The sequence below is a fragment of the Rhinichthys klamathensis genome, unplaced genomic scaffold (genome assembly GCF_029890125.1).
Source record: "Rhinichthys klamathensis goyatoka isolate OS25496 unplaced genomic scaffold, OSU_Roscu_1.1 h1tg000209l_1, whole genome shotgun sequence".
NCBI lineage: Eukaryota > Metazoa > Chordata > Actinopteri > Cypriniformes > Leuciscidae > Rhinichthys > Rhinichthys klamathensis.
In genome coordinates, this window is record NW_026606734.1 from 852,529 (window position 1) to 870,000 (window position 17,472).

The 17,472-nt window shown below is 34.9% G+C and overlaps 1 protein-coding gene across 1 annotated transcript in view; it reads right to left on the bottom strand.

The window, feature by feature from the left end:
- Nucleotides 1–9,507: 9,507 nt before the first annotated feature.
- The window catches only part of xylb (xylulokinase homolog (H. influenzae)), a 48,210-nt gene continuing 40,245 nt past the window's right edge, over nucleotides 9,508–17,472 (bottom strand). The window contains exon 19 of the mRNA XM_056263707.1: nucleotides 9,508–9,570. Coding sequence (XP_056119682.1) covers nucleotides 9,508–9,570 — 63 coding nt within the window. The remainder of the gene's footprint in view (nucleotides 9,571–17,472) is intronic.

Consider the following 17,472-nt stretch of genomic DNA (forward strand, 5'->3'; position numbering starts at 1 on the left):
GAAAGGGTTTAAAAATATTAATAAATGGGCCGGTTTCACAAAGACAGACTTCGACTACGGCTTAGAGATAGTAGATAGTCAGACTTCAGATAGACGTCTAAATCAGACCGTTGCACAAAGCACTGAAGACTATCTTAAGTAGGACTACACTGCAGTGCATTCTGGGTAAAATAAGACACTTTTCAAAACAAAAAAACATGGCGGATCGAGTAAGCGCATTCACCCGCTCAGTGCAGTTTACCCCAGCGGGAGATGTGTGTTTGCTGGAGGAGTAGAACAGTCACAAGGACATTTTACTGGGAGATTTAGCGGAGAAAGTAGAAACAAGAAGAAATGTGTAATTCGGAAACGGACATTTTCCCTTCTCTTTCAGCTGTTTGTCGTGTAACTGATTGTTACTGCTGGTTGCCACGGTAACATATACGCTGCGTTCACAATGTTTGTAATGATTGTTACTGCTGGTTGCCAAGGTAACAGAGACCTGAGTTAGCCTGGGGGAAAGGTGTCTAATTTTTTGGGTCTAAATAGCTTGTTTTCATATGACGTCACGCCACTGCGTTGCCATGGCGCGAAATGCAAATGGAGGGCAGGAAGTGATTTGCTGTATTTAGAAAGCACTATAACAAACTCAAAATGCCTATGTTTTGCGTCGTTTATGGTTACTTAAATCGATCAAACCACGAGGAGTTTTTATCGTGTACCAAAAGTTGTTGTTCATAAGGGGGGAAATGCAAGAAATTGACCGAAAAACTCTGGAAAAACGGCTTGCAAACCTACGTCTGCGGTCGGGAGGAGCCGAATGGGAAAATGCCCGTGTGTGCAGTGATCACTTCGTCAAAGGTGAGTTAATGCAACTTAAGTGGCTATGTTTGTGTAACTGTGTAACGTTTACGAACTTTGTAAAGTCAAAGTATGTGTGTAAGACGAGGTAGTTGCTGATATCTACCGCCTCGATGGCAGGAAAATCTTTCAATTCAGTTGAAAAATCGCTCCTCTTCATAACGTAAGGATCACGTCCAACATATGTTTGATTTTTTGTTTATTTCTTTCTCTTGTAATAGCGTGTAAAGTAGTACAGCACGGACTTTCCTCCATCTCGTCCATTGCGCTCTTCACTCCCTGCCCTCCATCTGAATTTGGCGCGTCATCATAATCACGTGACTGAAACCCAGCTATTAAGTCAGTCTTTATTTTTGTGAAACAGTCTAACTTGCATTAGAGCAAATTTTAGACTTGTCTAACACTATAAAAAACCAGCACCTGTGCTCTGGTCCAGATCAGACACTTCAAGCTTAATAACTTGATTATTTAAAGTATGACATGAAAATTATCGAGATTAAGTTAGTCATTGCATTATGAGAATACGTTAAATTACATGTACAGTACAACAAGACACATGATCATCATAGATCCACACACATTCCTCCAATCCGCCAGTAAAACTGAGCATGGCTGCTAATAAAAGACCGGATCAATACGCTGATTTCACGCAGCCGCCATTTTGAAATCGAAAGCGAGGCTCCGGTGGGAAGAAAACAGGAAGTGCCGCCTTTAATCATAGGAGAGTCGCGAATGCGATGGCGTATTGTTGTGTTTAATGTGAAAATGAGTTATTCTAAAAATGCACATACATTTCTTTCATACTTTAGACTATATACAGTGAAATTCATTTATAAATAAAAATTTTTTTTTTATATATAATTCAGAACATAAAAAAAAGAAGCAGGAACGAACTATATACATATCCTATACTGGATATTAACATCCAATAGTGTAAACCGCGGCAGCAGCTTCAGGTTGGTAGTCCAAGGCACTGTTGTCTATCTGATATTCCCACCGGAGCCTCGCTTTCGATTTCAAAATGGCGGCTGCGTGAAATCAGCGTATAATCATGGAGTCACACACACACACCGGCTCCTGATGATGGACTGAAGAGGGAACACGGGCTCACTGGAAAACAATTGGTGTAAAGACAATTTCACAAATAATTGCAATGAAAGGCAAAAAAACTGACATTTTGAAGTAGAAAGACTGAAAAAGTATTGTTTTGTAAAACATACTCTTTTTAAAAAAAATATATATATTTTTTTACAATGTATATTGCACACTGATATTTTTTACAGTGAGTTATAGAGTAGATATTATATGGTAAACTAGAATGCAACATTGTCACATGACCTCATCATGTTTAATTTAGCGAATGGCATTCAGTTATCATCTTTAAAATAAATATAAATGTAACATCTTCGATTTATTTTTTAAAATATAAATATTTTATATAATTTATTAGAATGTATTATGTATTACTTTATGTATATTGTATATTATGTATAATGTATTAATGATTTAATACAAAAATAACGTATGTACATTATATATAATAATAATATATGGAAAGACTGGTAAAGTGTCTTTTATAGAAATGCCGTATTGTAGGTTTTTATTTTTTTATTATATCTTTTTATCTCTATGTGCCTTCTGAATGGACCAAAAGTCTGGAAATAAAGTTGATGATGATGATAATTGTCAATTATTAATTCAAGTTAATTTTTTCACACTGGAAATATGTCAAATTGAGGATGATACAACATTTTATTTATTTGTATACTGCATATTTCAATGCAAATGTAGTTGGTGGTAATGCGGGTATGTGTGCATTCAGATTCATAATATTGCAGAATATAGTTTACTAGTGTGTGTGGTGTTGAGACGCAGCCATGCAGACTGCACTGAGGAGTTGGATCAGATATATGTTCATACTTCCATACTACTCATATACAGTATGCACATATCTATGCAAGACGGGTCATATAGCCTACGTTTGGAAACAAAGCAAGAGTGAATGATCGTTTGTCTGTGAATTATTACTGTAATTCATCCGCGCACTAGAAAGTCAACAGAGCGATTTCAAAGGTGAATTAGTTAATAAGTGTTTTGGGCAGATCTGAAGTGTTTGCCGGGTTTCCCCGCTGGAGCGAGTCCAAGAGGAACTTCACTGCAGATTCGGAAAGCGGAGAGAAGGAGAATAAGAGTTTGCGTTTCAGTCGTGTGTGTCAGTGTGTGTTCCTGCGGTTCTGGAGCGAGTGTGTTTCTGCTGCATTATTCTTCAAACTGACACGATGACAATACAGTGTGCGGCGTCAGCTGACAGTGATTTATCCAGAATGGCACACCGCCTCGTCTCCCGACATGCTAATGCATCGGGATCAAATCAAACCTGACACTTTAATTGATCTGGGAATGTATAATTGGGAAATGCAAGGACAGGCGTTATTTTCTGCAACACTTACATAAACTGCACTGCAGATGCAGAACCAGAACCAGAACCATGAACCAAAACCATGAACCAGACCCAGACCCAGAACCAGAACCAAAACCAAAACCATGAACCAGACCCAGACCCAGAACCAGAACCAAAACCAAAACCAGAACCAAAACCAGAACCATGAATCAGAACCAAAACCAAAACCATGAATCAGAACCAGAACCAAAACCATGAATCAGAACCAGAACCATGAACCATGAATCAGAACCAGAACCAAAACCATGAATCAGAACCAGAACCATGAACCAGAACCAGAACCAAAACCATTAATCAAAACCATGAACCATAACCAGAACCAGAACCATGAACCAAAACCATGAACCAGAACCATGAACCAAAACCATGAACCAGACCCAGAACCAGAACCAAAACCAAAACCATGAATCAGAACCAGAACCAGAACCAAAACCATGAACCAGAACCAAAACCATTAATCAAAACCATGAACCATAACCATGAACCAGAACCAGAACCAGAACCAAAACCAGAACCATGAACCCAAACCAGAACCAGAACCAGAACCAAAACCAGAACCAAAACCATGAACCAAAACCATAACCATGAATCAAAATCAAAACCAAAACCAGAACCCAAACCAGAACCATGAACCAGAACTGGAAACATCAGCATCAGCAGAATAACAGGGTTCACACAGAGAAGCTCCAGCGCAGAGAGGAAATCACCAACACCTCACACACACACACACACACACACACACACACACACACACACACACACACACACACACACACACACACACACACACACACACACACACACCACATAGCAAATCACTGATCGTTTATATCATCCCAAAATGTAACTCTATCATCGTCCGGCTCTAATGCATCTATGAGGCATGGAGATATTAAGATGTTATAAACACTAACATAATGATTTTCTGTAATAAATATGCTGTGAAACTGATGCACAAACTGATATAATCTTCAGGTCTGAGTGACGGTGTACCAGCATTAGTCCGTGTGTAAACGGTCAAACTGTCCTCAGATCTGTGTGACCCTAAACGCTGCGGGACAGTTTGACCCGTTACACAGACCATCTGTGTCCTCCACTCAGATCACACACACACACACACACACACACCTCAACGGATGATCTCCACAACTGCAGGAGAACAGCTTGCTGAGCTGCACATTATTCAAACGTGTACTTTAGTCAAATCCAGCTGAGAAAGATGTGCTCTAAGAACATTTGCAACAGTTTTTGTCACGGTTACGCGAACATTCCGTTTGTCAATCTTCAAACACTGTTGGAATGTTCCTTTTGAAGCTTCTCTGAACATTCCGAAAATAGTAACATTTAAAAACATTAAAGTCCCCCTGTGGTGAAAATCCAGCGTTTAATGTTGTTTATGTGTCTATGTGGTTTTTTTAATAAGACACACCATGTGTAAGTTCATAAGTCGACAGCATTGCTGAGTATTTTCTGCTTAAAACTGCAGTGAACCAAAGACAGTCTCAAAAACACGGTTTGAAATCGCTGGTGTTTCTGACGTCACAAACGACCTTGTAACCAATCAGATCAACGTGTGATCGTCAACCAGTGGATCTCTGAGCTGAGGGAGTGAGTGGAGGCGGGGCTCATTCGCATATTCATAGAACCACGCATACTAAATGAGGCGAGGGTGTCGAGTTACATTCAAGATATTTTAAGGCATGACATTTTTTTTTTCAAGGAAAAAACGTTTAAATAAATAATTTTGGTGATCAAAGATGACTTTTAAGGGATAAAATGATTGACTATAGCGGGACTTTAAATGAACATCCAACTTAAAATTTGAAGGAAAATAGTTCCATGAATGATGTATAAATAAATAATGTTTTGTGCCAAGGTTTTGAGAGTATTATTAAAGAGATATTTAATGTTACTGGAAGAACGTTTGTTAGAGCGTTGGCAGTGAATCTTCTTAATGCACGTATGCAGATGAAAGACACACACAGAAGTACATGCGTGTTGATTTGAGGACTCGAGTTCGTCTGACGGTGAAGCAGAATCAAGTGTGTGTGTGTTTGAGTGCCTCAGTGTGGAAGCGTTTGATCAGATCTTCACACGGATGCATTCGTCACTATTGCTTTACACCTTTGAAGTTCAGCATCTTTGTTCGTGCGACTGCAGCTCGTGTGTTTTACATGAATATACGCCAGTGTATACGTGTCAAAAACCTCAGCAGATCTGAGTCTCCACAAACCCTGGCACTCTTTACACTTAATTTAGAAGGAAAAGACGGGAAATTATGGAAATATAAATGTAACACACTTTTCATTTGTTAAATCCACAGACATCATTTGATCATCTGGAGCTTCAAAAGTCCAGAATCAACCTGAAACTAAAGCACACACACGTTAGCTTTAACTTCATTCTCAAGTGATCTTCAGATTTCATATATCTAGAAATACACAATATGAAACTGATAAGAATATTAATCAAAGAAGAATATTGAGAAGAAAAAGAGAAACTCGGATGACTACAGCTTTAACAACACATTTAAACTTTAACACAAAGTTACTGTTCTATAAATATTTAAAGTGAATATTATTAGACTTTCATATTACAATATAAACTTAAAATACAGTCATAAGTCAAATATGAGTTTGTTATTAAGCACTAGAACAGGTTTCTGATTTATCAAGCACAAACTCACAGTAGTTACAATGTTTAAACTTTTTAAAATCATAATTCACTTTTGAGCTCTTGCTATAGCTAAAAACAGAATACAATGAATATAAAGATGTTATGAATTATAAATAAATACACTACCATTCAAAAATGACAAGAAATTTGTCATTCAGAAAGGATGCATTAAATCGATCAAAAGTGACAGACATTTATAATGTTATAAAAGACTCTATAAATAAATTATAATCAGAAATGTTTCTTCAAATCATCATATTAGAGTGATTTCTGAAGGATCATGTGACACTGAAGACTGGAGTAATGATGTATCACAAGAATAAATTACATTTTATATATTCAGTTATTCAGGCAGAGAACAGCTATTTTAAATTCTAATAATATTTCAATTTTTTACTGTATTTTTGATCAAATAAATGCAGCGTTGGTGAGCAGAAGAGACTCTTAAAATACATTTTACAACACAGTCCATGTGCAAAGCAAGCGATCTGCATTTGTCCTGTATTTCCCAAATCCATCCTGAAAATGAATAAAACACTGGAAAACTGGATGTGAGCAGTTGCGAGGCCTTGAGGAACAATATATCAGTGTGTAAGTGTTCTCTGACAGACGGTGATTCAGTATCTGGAGTTTATCTTCAGGAGATCTGAACATCAGAAATGAACACTAAGAAATAGTAACTAGTTACAGTTACTAGTTACTTCATTCAAAAAGTAACTCGATTACTTTGTTGATTACTTACACCAAAAAATAATGCGTTACTGTTAAAAGTAACTTTTTAGTTACTTTAAAAAAAAAACATTCTTTGATGTTCCCAATAATGCCCTTTTATGCGTTATGGTCTATACAAACACAAAACTGACTTAAACAGAAAGTAATTTTTAAACATTATTTTATTTGAGTCAGACCAGCACAAACTGAATATATCACAAGGATTTCTGCGGTGACTCGCTGTGCTGACTCGCGATCTTCGCAGTAGTGAATGCGCCAGAGAGAAATGCACATTTCATACGGATCGCATAAGCAGAGAGCAGTCTGTAGTCTGTTTTCTGTCGTTTTGAATTGTTCTGTTTAAAAGTAGACATGTCTGTGAGGCAAGAAGGTTACCTTATACGCCGAGTTTCGGTTCATTTATGAGCTCCAGTTTACGCGCCGGCGCCTCCATTTCGTGATTATCTATCGTCTGCTATATTTACTTCTTATTTATTAAATCCAGGCAATTGGTTGATGAAACATTGATTAAAATTAAGATACAATTAATACAAAACGAAATTCACTTTAAAGAAAGGTTTTGTGCTTTCTGTTTGATGTCTCTGCAAGTATTAAAGCATCTTTTAGTGCTGCTTTCAGAGCGCGTCGCGTCCGTAACGGAGAACACGTCCGTAACATTGTTTTTTCCTCATAAATGCGAACACTAAAAATAAAATAAAATGAATATTTTGTTCTGTGGAGACTGAGAGCCAACCCTTCTTCATTCGGTGGGTAGTAGTTTGCGCAGTGTAATTCACATAATTACTAAACAATATTTATTTTAGGCCTATAAAATTCAGCCCGTATAAATGTGCATTTTCTAAGCTTAGAAAATGGACAAAATTCATTTGATTCTAATCATAATGCAACATTATTGTGAAATTGATTTATTTATAGGCTTTTTGCTATTAGTATAGTAAAGCCTATTTTTTTATCCAACTAGGCTATGTGTGGGCCTTATGTAAAATACGGGACAAATCGCGTCCCTTATTGATTTGATACGGACGCGTCATTTTACTTGTAAATACGGGACAATTCCGTATTTTAAGGGACGGGTGGCAACCCTACCACCAACAATGCGTCGCTGCTGTAAACATGTAGGCTACACTTCAGCCAAAATTAATTAATTTAAAAAAGTAACGGACAAACGCACCATATGGTAACGGTAACGGAGTTAATTTATTTAAAAAGTAATGCATTACAGTATGAGTTACTGTCAAAAGTAACTGCGTTACAGTAACTGCCCAACACTGCGTACGAGACACTCACGGCAGAACTCATTCACACACGAACCAACATTAAAGTCACCATGAAATAAAACTGGGGTTTTTATTTCTAAATGATTTATCCATGCATTGCACATCATTATTATTATTATTTTTCAACATGTTTCTGGTAATCTTAAATCAGAATAACTTCCCCAGCCTCTTCATCTCTGCTCTTCTCTGAAGACGAGGGCGGGGCTAGAACCTGTCACTCACAGGAGATCGGCCAATAGCAAACCACAACCGTCCAATCAATTCCTCACGCAGAAAATCAAGCCCCGCCCATATCTGTTGTCAATCCAGAAGCGTTTCGCTCGGATATATGGAACAATAGGGGAATAAAAGGCTATCACAATTTCATAATGTGTTCAATATGAGACTCTATGTTTCCATCCACACGTTTTTATCCGCATTAAGTGATATCGAATGAAAAATGCCTTATGGAAACAGTAAAATTAGATTGAATTTCATGAATATCGACTCAAATGAAATACGATCGGTCTCATGGGATTTTATCTTGATCGATATACGGCTTATGCGATAATCGCGGATGGAAACGTTATTATGGCGCGATCCATTTTGCCTAGTAAAACTTTGTTCGCAAATGTTGGCTTGAATGTTGTGCATTTCGGTGAGAAAATGAATGGAAACACCTTAACATGTCTCGAATCAATTCGATATACCGATTTGATCACAAAACAGCATGTGACGTCATTACGCACAGGTTTTTATCCGCTTTACAGCCGTTTGATGGAAACACACTTTCACCAGCTTTATTCACATGAGGTTTTTTACCGAACTTCAGATAATTCGATTGACAAGTGGATGGAAACATGGCTTATGATCTACTAAACCAGGATGAGATATTCCTACCAGATCACATGATCAAGAGAACCACAAAACTGGAAGAAAATGACCTTAACGTGTGCAAAGTTCACCATAATAACAACATCTGGTCTTAGTGATAAATCCACCCAAACACACGTGGACGACCTCACACAGGCTTTATTATGACAGAAGATCTGGCTCTTCATGAACATGATCACAGGATTCACACGTTTATTCACAGAATGAAGGTTTGTTGCATAATTGACGACCTTTGACCTGAACAGAATAATGACACTATTGTCTTCTTCAGAGCCGCTTTACAGATGAAATCGAGTTAGTGTTGCAAAACTCATCAGTTATGACCTGTTTATTACGGTGAAGCTGCTTTGAAACACTGTATTGTATAAAGCGCTACAGAAATAAAGCAGTTCTCATGATTTCTGGAACGTTTCAAACCTTTAAATGTTGTTTATTTGACACAATCATGTGTAGTTAAAGTGTTAATGCATCGCTACAACACATTTGTCATTGCAAATTATTATTTATATAGTCTGGCATCCTTCATTTATCATGCAACTAATGAAATAATTTGAGTAAATAATATTGTAATAGTTGTATATTAACTGTGTAGAGAGTAATGATCTGTAGATGTGGGGTATTAATAAAAGTGTGTTTATGGATGAGAGTTTACGAGTCTTTGAGAAGTTGATCTTCCAGCGCAGTGTATCTGAGCAGCAGCGGCGCATACACCTGCAAACACAGAAAACACACGTCACACACACACACACCCATCCAGAGCTTTGCATCCCACCTCTCAACATCACTAAAGATTAATGCATGTGTATTTTGCTCTCTCTCTGTCATTTATATGACTGTTGTGTTTATATTCAGCTGTCCTTGAGGAGTTTCTATGCTAATATCTCATCGAGCGTTGGGAAAAGGCAATATGATAAAAACACCAATGATTAATAAATAATTAAATTGGTTTATTATATGCATGTTTTATTATTATATTTATTGTAATGATTATTTATTATTATTATGTTTTATGGTTATTTATTATAAATGTTTTTACAATTATCATTGTATTTAAGTTGAATGAATATTAATTATTCTTGTTCTTTTTCTTATTAGCATAATTATTATATTTATGTTTAATGATTATTTATTAGTTTTTATAATTATTATTACTAGTTTTTTCTCTATTAACTTATCTGACCATCTGTAAAGCACTTTGGATCAACAAATGTTGTGTTTATGTTGTGCTCTATAAATAAATTGACTTGAAGTTGAATGATTATTTATTATTATTATTAATATTTTAATCCTTTAAAACATTTATAATTATATAATATACAAATCATTTTCAATAATTATATGTATATTTATCATAATTATTATTTTTTTTGTTTATAATTATTATTCTATTTAACCTTAATGATTATTACTATAATTATTTTATGATACTAATAATTATTATTATTGTATTTATGTTTATATATTTTTTTCTATTATTATTTTTAATTTAATTTATTTATATATTATTGACACTTTTTGGGCATTGAATCAAATACAAACTGATTTATAATCAGCTTTTCTCTCCACTCTTGTGTCATGCAGCGGTTCACATTCACACGCGTGACGCCTACAGTGCTGTCTATGTAGGGCACTTCACTACACAGGGACTTTATATCCCACTGAAGTGTGTATGGCTCAATAATATGGAGCCAGATCAGACTCATTAATAATTCACGCAAAAAATACGATCCACACATGCGTAGACAATTTCACATGCGTGAAACCTAATTCACGTAAACACAAAAACAATTCACGTGCGTGAAAAAAAAACATATTCACAAAAAGCAATTCACATGCGCAAAATAAAATTATATATTCATAAAATACATTTCACAAATGCAAAACACAATTCGTAGATATACAACTGTGCACAAAAACCTTTGAATCTTTAAAATGTACGAGTGTGTCCTTGAATTTGAATGTGCAAATCGTCATTCACGTACGAATCGCCTTGGATGTGTGTGTGTGTATTTTTGAGACTTTCCTGGCAGCGCAGCAGTCGTACTCTTCAGCCAATCAGATTTAAGCTCATCAATCGACCAATCAGTATCACATGAGGGCGGGCCTATCTGCATGTTACGTCATCAGCTTTCGACCAGTTCATGGCTGAGCAGAGGTAAGTGCAGTTACTCGTTCATTTCTGTGTTAACTGAAGTTAGAGATCAGTTGAAGCAGTAGTTTATGAACTATTAACTGATGTAAGCAAGTGTTGTTGTAATCAGATGTCCCATATCGTGTCAAAAATGAAGAAGGATGATGCTTGTTTTGTTGTATTTTAGACAGCTCTCAGCTACAATCATCACGCTAATGATTGCAAAACAATCATCTGTGGTCAATACCCACCCTAGCTCTCTCAGCACTGGCCTCATCGAGATTGTTCTGATAATGGTGAATAGACCTATTTAATGAGCACCCAGTGTTTATTTGCTATTTGTGTATGTTGTTAAATTATTATTTACACTTGTTTCCCTGCATTTTTCAGGATTACTCACCTTTGGTGTGACATCTGGATAGCAGTCACAAACATCTTAATTCATGTTGTTTCTTTATTCTCTTTTATACTTTTGTTTTTATGTCTTAATTGGTAACACTTTACTATAACGTTTCATTAGTTAACATGAACTAATAATGAACTGCACGTTAACAGCCTTTAATTATTTTTTGTTAATGTTAATTTCAGCATTTACTAATACTTAATTAAAATCTTGTTAACATTAGTTAATGCACTGTAAAGTAACAATAAACAGCTGTATTTTTACTAACGTTAACAAAGATTATCAAACACCGCAACAAATGTATTGCTCATGGTTAATATACATTAAGTAATGTTATTGTACCATATTGTAGTGTTACCAATATTCAACATGCATTTCCTTATGTTTTGTGCTGTATTGTCATCTTAAGGTTTTTAAATAAGGTTTTTTATTGTCATCTTAGGGTCTCACAGGACAATATTGTGAAGCATTAATTTTACTTTGCTTAGTAAAATAGGCAAATCTGATTTTGTGCTGATAAGACAAAGTTACTTTATCATAGAGAGGCAATTAAGATTATGCGACTAAGATTACTCAGTAAACTCTATTCAAATACCATCACTTAATTTCCCACGTCCTCTGTCAGCACCTCTCGTACTATAGGTTTTTACTATTTTAAATATCAGGACAAAATCTGATATGTCCTAACAGAGAGGTCTACTGATGACTGGATTGAACACAATTCATTTGTTCACTTTTCACTTGATGTATTGCACTTATATTTATATACTTTAAAAGCAAAGTAGACTCTGACTGGATCTCACAACTCTGGAAGAGATGTATATTTCTCTGTACTGAATGTTCATGATCTTCATATTTAACAGGAATATTAATCATGATGAAGTCATTTTATATATATTTTATTCCCAACGGATTTCGGAAACGTTAAAATTAATAAAACGTGTACATCAAATTGAACTATGTCTTTGAATCTTTTCATTCTGACAAGAACATTTAATAATGCATGCATAGCAGGGCTGTATTCCTAGAGCGTGTACATATAGTCCGCAGGAGACAAATGAATACAGTAACAATGCATCACTTTCAACCTCTTGTTGAAACAACTGTCAAAATGGATGGCTTGCAACATGACTGTTTTCAAAGATTTACAGTGGGAATGGTAAGATCACAGTACTGGTTGTCTGCAACTTCATACATCATCTGTCTCGGAAATCTGAAACAATAAAACTACATAATATATGATGCTTAAAACAAAACATGTCTCCTATATATGCACGTCATTACATACATTATCATCAGTTGAATGTGTGGTGGACAGGACATGAAAATCCATCAATACTAAAAATAAATGTTTATGTTCACATGTGGACTAAACAGCAGTTGATAAACTATTGCTTCAACTGATCTCAAGCTTCTTTAACTTCAGTTAACACAGAAATGAACGATTAACTGCACTTACCTCTGCTCAGCCATGAACTGGTCGAAAGCTGATGACGTAACATGCAGATAGGCCCGCCCTCATGTGATACTCATTGGTCGATTGATGAGCTTAAATCTGATTGGCTGAAGAGTACGACTGCTGCGCTGCCAGGAAAGTCTCAAAAATACACACACACACATCCAAGGCGATTCGTACGTGAATGACGATTTGCACATTCAAATTCAAGGACACACTCGTACATTTTAAAGATTCAAAGGTTTTTGTGCACAGTTGTATATCTACGAATTGTGTTTTGCATTTGTGAAATGTATTTTATGAATATATAATTTTATTTTGCGCATGTGAATTGCTTTTTGTGAATATGTTTTTTTTTCACGCACGTGAATTGTTTTTGTGTTTACGTGAATTAGGTTTCACGCATGTGAAATTGTCTACGCATGTGTGAATCGTATTTTTTGCGTGAATTATTAATGAGTCTGATCTGGCTCCATACAATAATGGTCGGGATGTATGAATCCCTCAGATGATGTGTTCTCGAGCGCTCAGGGAGAGTTTGTTAGAGCGTCTCCATCATGTTTTCTCCCTCGGAAAATTGCTTTCCGGCCCTTGACATGATCTATTGATTGTGTGTGTGTGCGGCAGCAGCTCATCTGTGTGTGTGTAACATGTCAACAGCATTAATACGACCGCGTGACGCAACTGAGGTTTGTGTCACCATTACAGGTCAAGAGCAACACACACTTTTACTGAGTCAGCAAACACAGTTTCTATAACACTGTGCAATCTTCATAAACAACGCGAGTTTTCTTTTAGCACTTTATATGTTTGTGTTTGTTTTCTTTCAGCACTTTATATACGGGGACTAAAACATTTTGGTGTCAGTAAGATTTTTTTTTAATGAATACTTTTATTCAGCAAGGTGACAGTAAAGAGATTTATTATGTTACAAAAGATTATATTTTAAATAAATGCTGTTCTTTCTCTCAGGAATCATCCGTCGGTGTCTCGCAGCGTAACGAGTAAATGCTGCACACGCGGCTTTCTTAAACGCATTATTGTTCAAAGCAACCATTTCCCCCCACACACACACACACACGAACAGTGATCCGGCGTGATTGTTTGAGGAGACAGCACAAACTATCAGATGCACTTAAAAAGACACAACTGAACAAAAGAAAAATAATAATAATAATAACAATACAGCAATTTCTGCTTTTAAAGAAAAGCTGCAGGTTTTCACCTGAATAAAATGTTAAATATCACATTCAAAGGACATTAAAGTCAACATGAAATCAACATTAACTTGTAATTAATTACTGTAAACGATTCATGAGTCACTTTATTCTATTTCCTCATAATCTTTCATCGATTCTGCATTTTGGCTGATTAGTCACTTTAGTTGTTTTTATGAATTATTGGTTAATGGGTAACACTTTACACTGATGTTTCATTTATTAACTGCACTAGTAAACATGAACAAAACTGTGTTAACCTTACTTAGTTCATTTCAACATTTACTAATAAAATCCTCAATTGTATTAGTTAACACTGCTGTATTCTTTCATATTCTGCCCTATTTTCCTGCAAATATTCAGCTTAGGAAAATAATGGGTTGTCAATGTCATTTCATGTTGACTTAAAAAGCTCATCTAACCATAAGTAGCATTTACTGAAGTGTGAGAAAGACAAAAGAAAACCGAGACAACTCCAGCTCTTCTTAAGGGATGAGAAACATAACGGATATTGCAGACATAATCAAGGCCCGTTTGATTTGAATATGAAGTTGATGTCGCCGCTTCAGGCCAGAGCGAGTTATTACGGTTATAATAAGCCAGAGCCCTGAGCATGACACACTAATATAATCAAAAGCATATCTGTAATTCATGTTCCTCAAGCCAGCGGCACACACACACACACACACACACACACACTCGACGGAAGCCCATCTCAGTCACACAGGAGAATAAGCTTTGGTGAATTCATTATCAGGAGATTAAGGGTATGTTTACATGACAACGATGTCAAATGTTTTCCGTTTTTTGATGAAAACGGTGTTGTATAAACAACCCATAAAAAGTCATAATTGGCAAATCAAAATTATGACATTAATTATGAGTAAAAAAATACTAATTCACGACTTATGACATACTAAGTCATAACTATGAGATAAAAAGTGACTATTTTTTTTTGACAAATGTCAAAAATAGAACATACGTAATCATAATTACAATAAAAATTATGACAATTTATGACAAAAAGTAAATGATGAGATTAAAAGTAAATTATGTAAAAAGTTTAAATTAAGGCATTTTTTTTACTTTTTATGTCATAACTTTTACTTTTTATACACTTTCAACTTCAACTCTTAAGTCAAAATAATGACATACTAAGTCATAATTAAGATAAAAATAGAAATTATGACAAACTAAAAATAAAGTCAATTGAAAAAAGTCAAAAAGAGAAAAGATAAAAAGTTTTTTTTTTAATTCCTTAATTTATGTCATTATTTTGCCACAATTTTACTTTTTCAAACATAATTTCAACTTTTTATTTCATAATTATGATTTAGAATAAGTCCAAATTATGACAGTCATATTTATGCGATAAAAAGTCAAAATTAACATACTAAATCATAATGACCTACTACTGTAAACGTAAACTATGAGAAATAAATCAATTATGAGAAAAGTTTAAAATTCATTATTTCAACTTTGTCACAATTTTAACTTTTTATCTCCTAACCATGTCTTAGTATGCCATAATGTCACGTTTTAATAACATATTTATGAAAATTGTGATTTTTTTTATGTGGCGGAAAAGGGCTTCCATACAGATCACATGCAAAAGTGACTAAAAAAGTTTTGGAAGTTAGAATATATGTTGCATAGTACAATGAACTTTTTATGGACATTTCATATTTCACTTTGTTTCTGGATATTAATAAGTCAAAGACGTTAACAGAGTAATCTGTCTAAACATGATAATTCCGTCATCACTTACTCAGTTAATATGACTGTTCCATATATCCATATGACTGTATTTTTAATTTGTGTCGAGCTCCGACCAGAACAGAAGAGCACGACTCTCTCTCTCTCTTTTCTGAGGTCCAAAGCTTTAGTTTCAGTGTGTCTACTCGTGCATTATAACCATAACACACAGGTCATATATGGATGATTTTATGCACATTCTGCTCCACATCTCCTCTTGTGTTCGGATCTCTAATACAAATCTTCAACCTTCAGCAACAGCATTCAGAAAGAAAAACAGATCGTAATGTTTCGTGTCGAGCTGTCAAAGCCAAACTCATGCATAGTAATGAGGTTTAAGCACGAGTTATCCTGTCACCTCATTCCCAGAGCATGATGGGACATTTCTGCTCAATTTGCCTTTTGCTAAATAGAGCTGTCAATCTTGCAGCTGTAATCGGGAAGGTAGTTAAAACGCTTCTGACAAGTAAACTGCACCCCCAATATAATATAAACGGTTCATAATAACAAATCATACTTGTACTTTGACACATTAAGATCCAGAAACAAAGTGAAATATATGGAAATTTCCATTAAAAAGTTCACTGTACTTTGCAACATATTCTAACTTCCAAAACTCAAAACTCACTCCCCTTCCTCTATTATTAAATAGAATAACTAATCATTATTTAAATAATATAATTATAATAAAATTACTTAAATAATATAATTATACTAAAATTACGTAAATAATATAATTATAATAAAATTATTTAAATATAATTATAATAAGCATTTTAAAATAAATACATATATAAATAAATACAATATTTAAATAAATGTAAATGCATACATTAAAATGCAATAAATATATAAATAAATAAATTATTTAAATGCATTTTTAACAAATCTCATTTTAAATGAAATTAAATATTTATTGCATTTAAATTTATTTCTTGAATGCATTTTAATTTATTGAAGTAATTTGTTGAAATGCATTTACATTCACTTGTTTAAATGCATTTAAGTTTACTAAAATATTTATTGCATTTAAATGTATTCATTTAAATAAACTTAAATGCATTTAAACAAGTGAATGTAAATGCATTTCAACAAATTACTTCAATAAATTAAAATGCATTCACAAAATAAATTTAAATGCAATAAATTAATGATTAAATAAATAAATAAACAAAGTTTCTGCAAAACTAAATGACTGATGGTGTGCGTATATGCATGATGTTGAATTTTGAGAAAGAGGCGATTTGCACAAGCAAAAACACACACACACACACACACACACACACACACACACACACACACACACACACACACACACACACACACACACACACACACTGTTGTTCAGGATCATGTTAACACAACATCAATGCATCAGTCTTATATTTTCTGTCACGTATGAGTGCATTATTCTCCTCCTGCAGGATCATGAAGTCTAACAGTGTTTGTAAAGCTTTCTATGATCCAGTGCTGATCTAGAGTCAGTGCTGTTGGGCTCGTCCCGGACTGACCCTGCCGAGAGGATGGCATGTCATTCCTGCACAACCCGTCTCTCTACATGAAAGAAGCGTTTAATGAAGACGCAGTGACTCATGAAGAAGAGTTCAGCGTGAAAAGGTCACATGACTCCGGTTTGGCTCATAACAGCAGA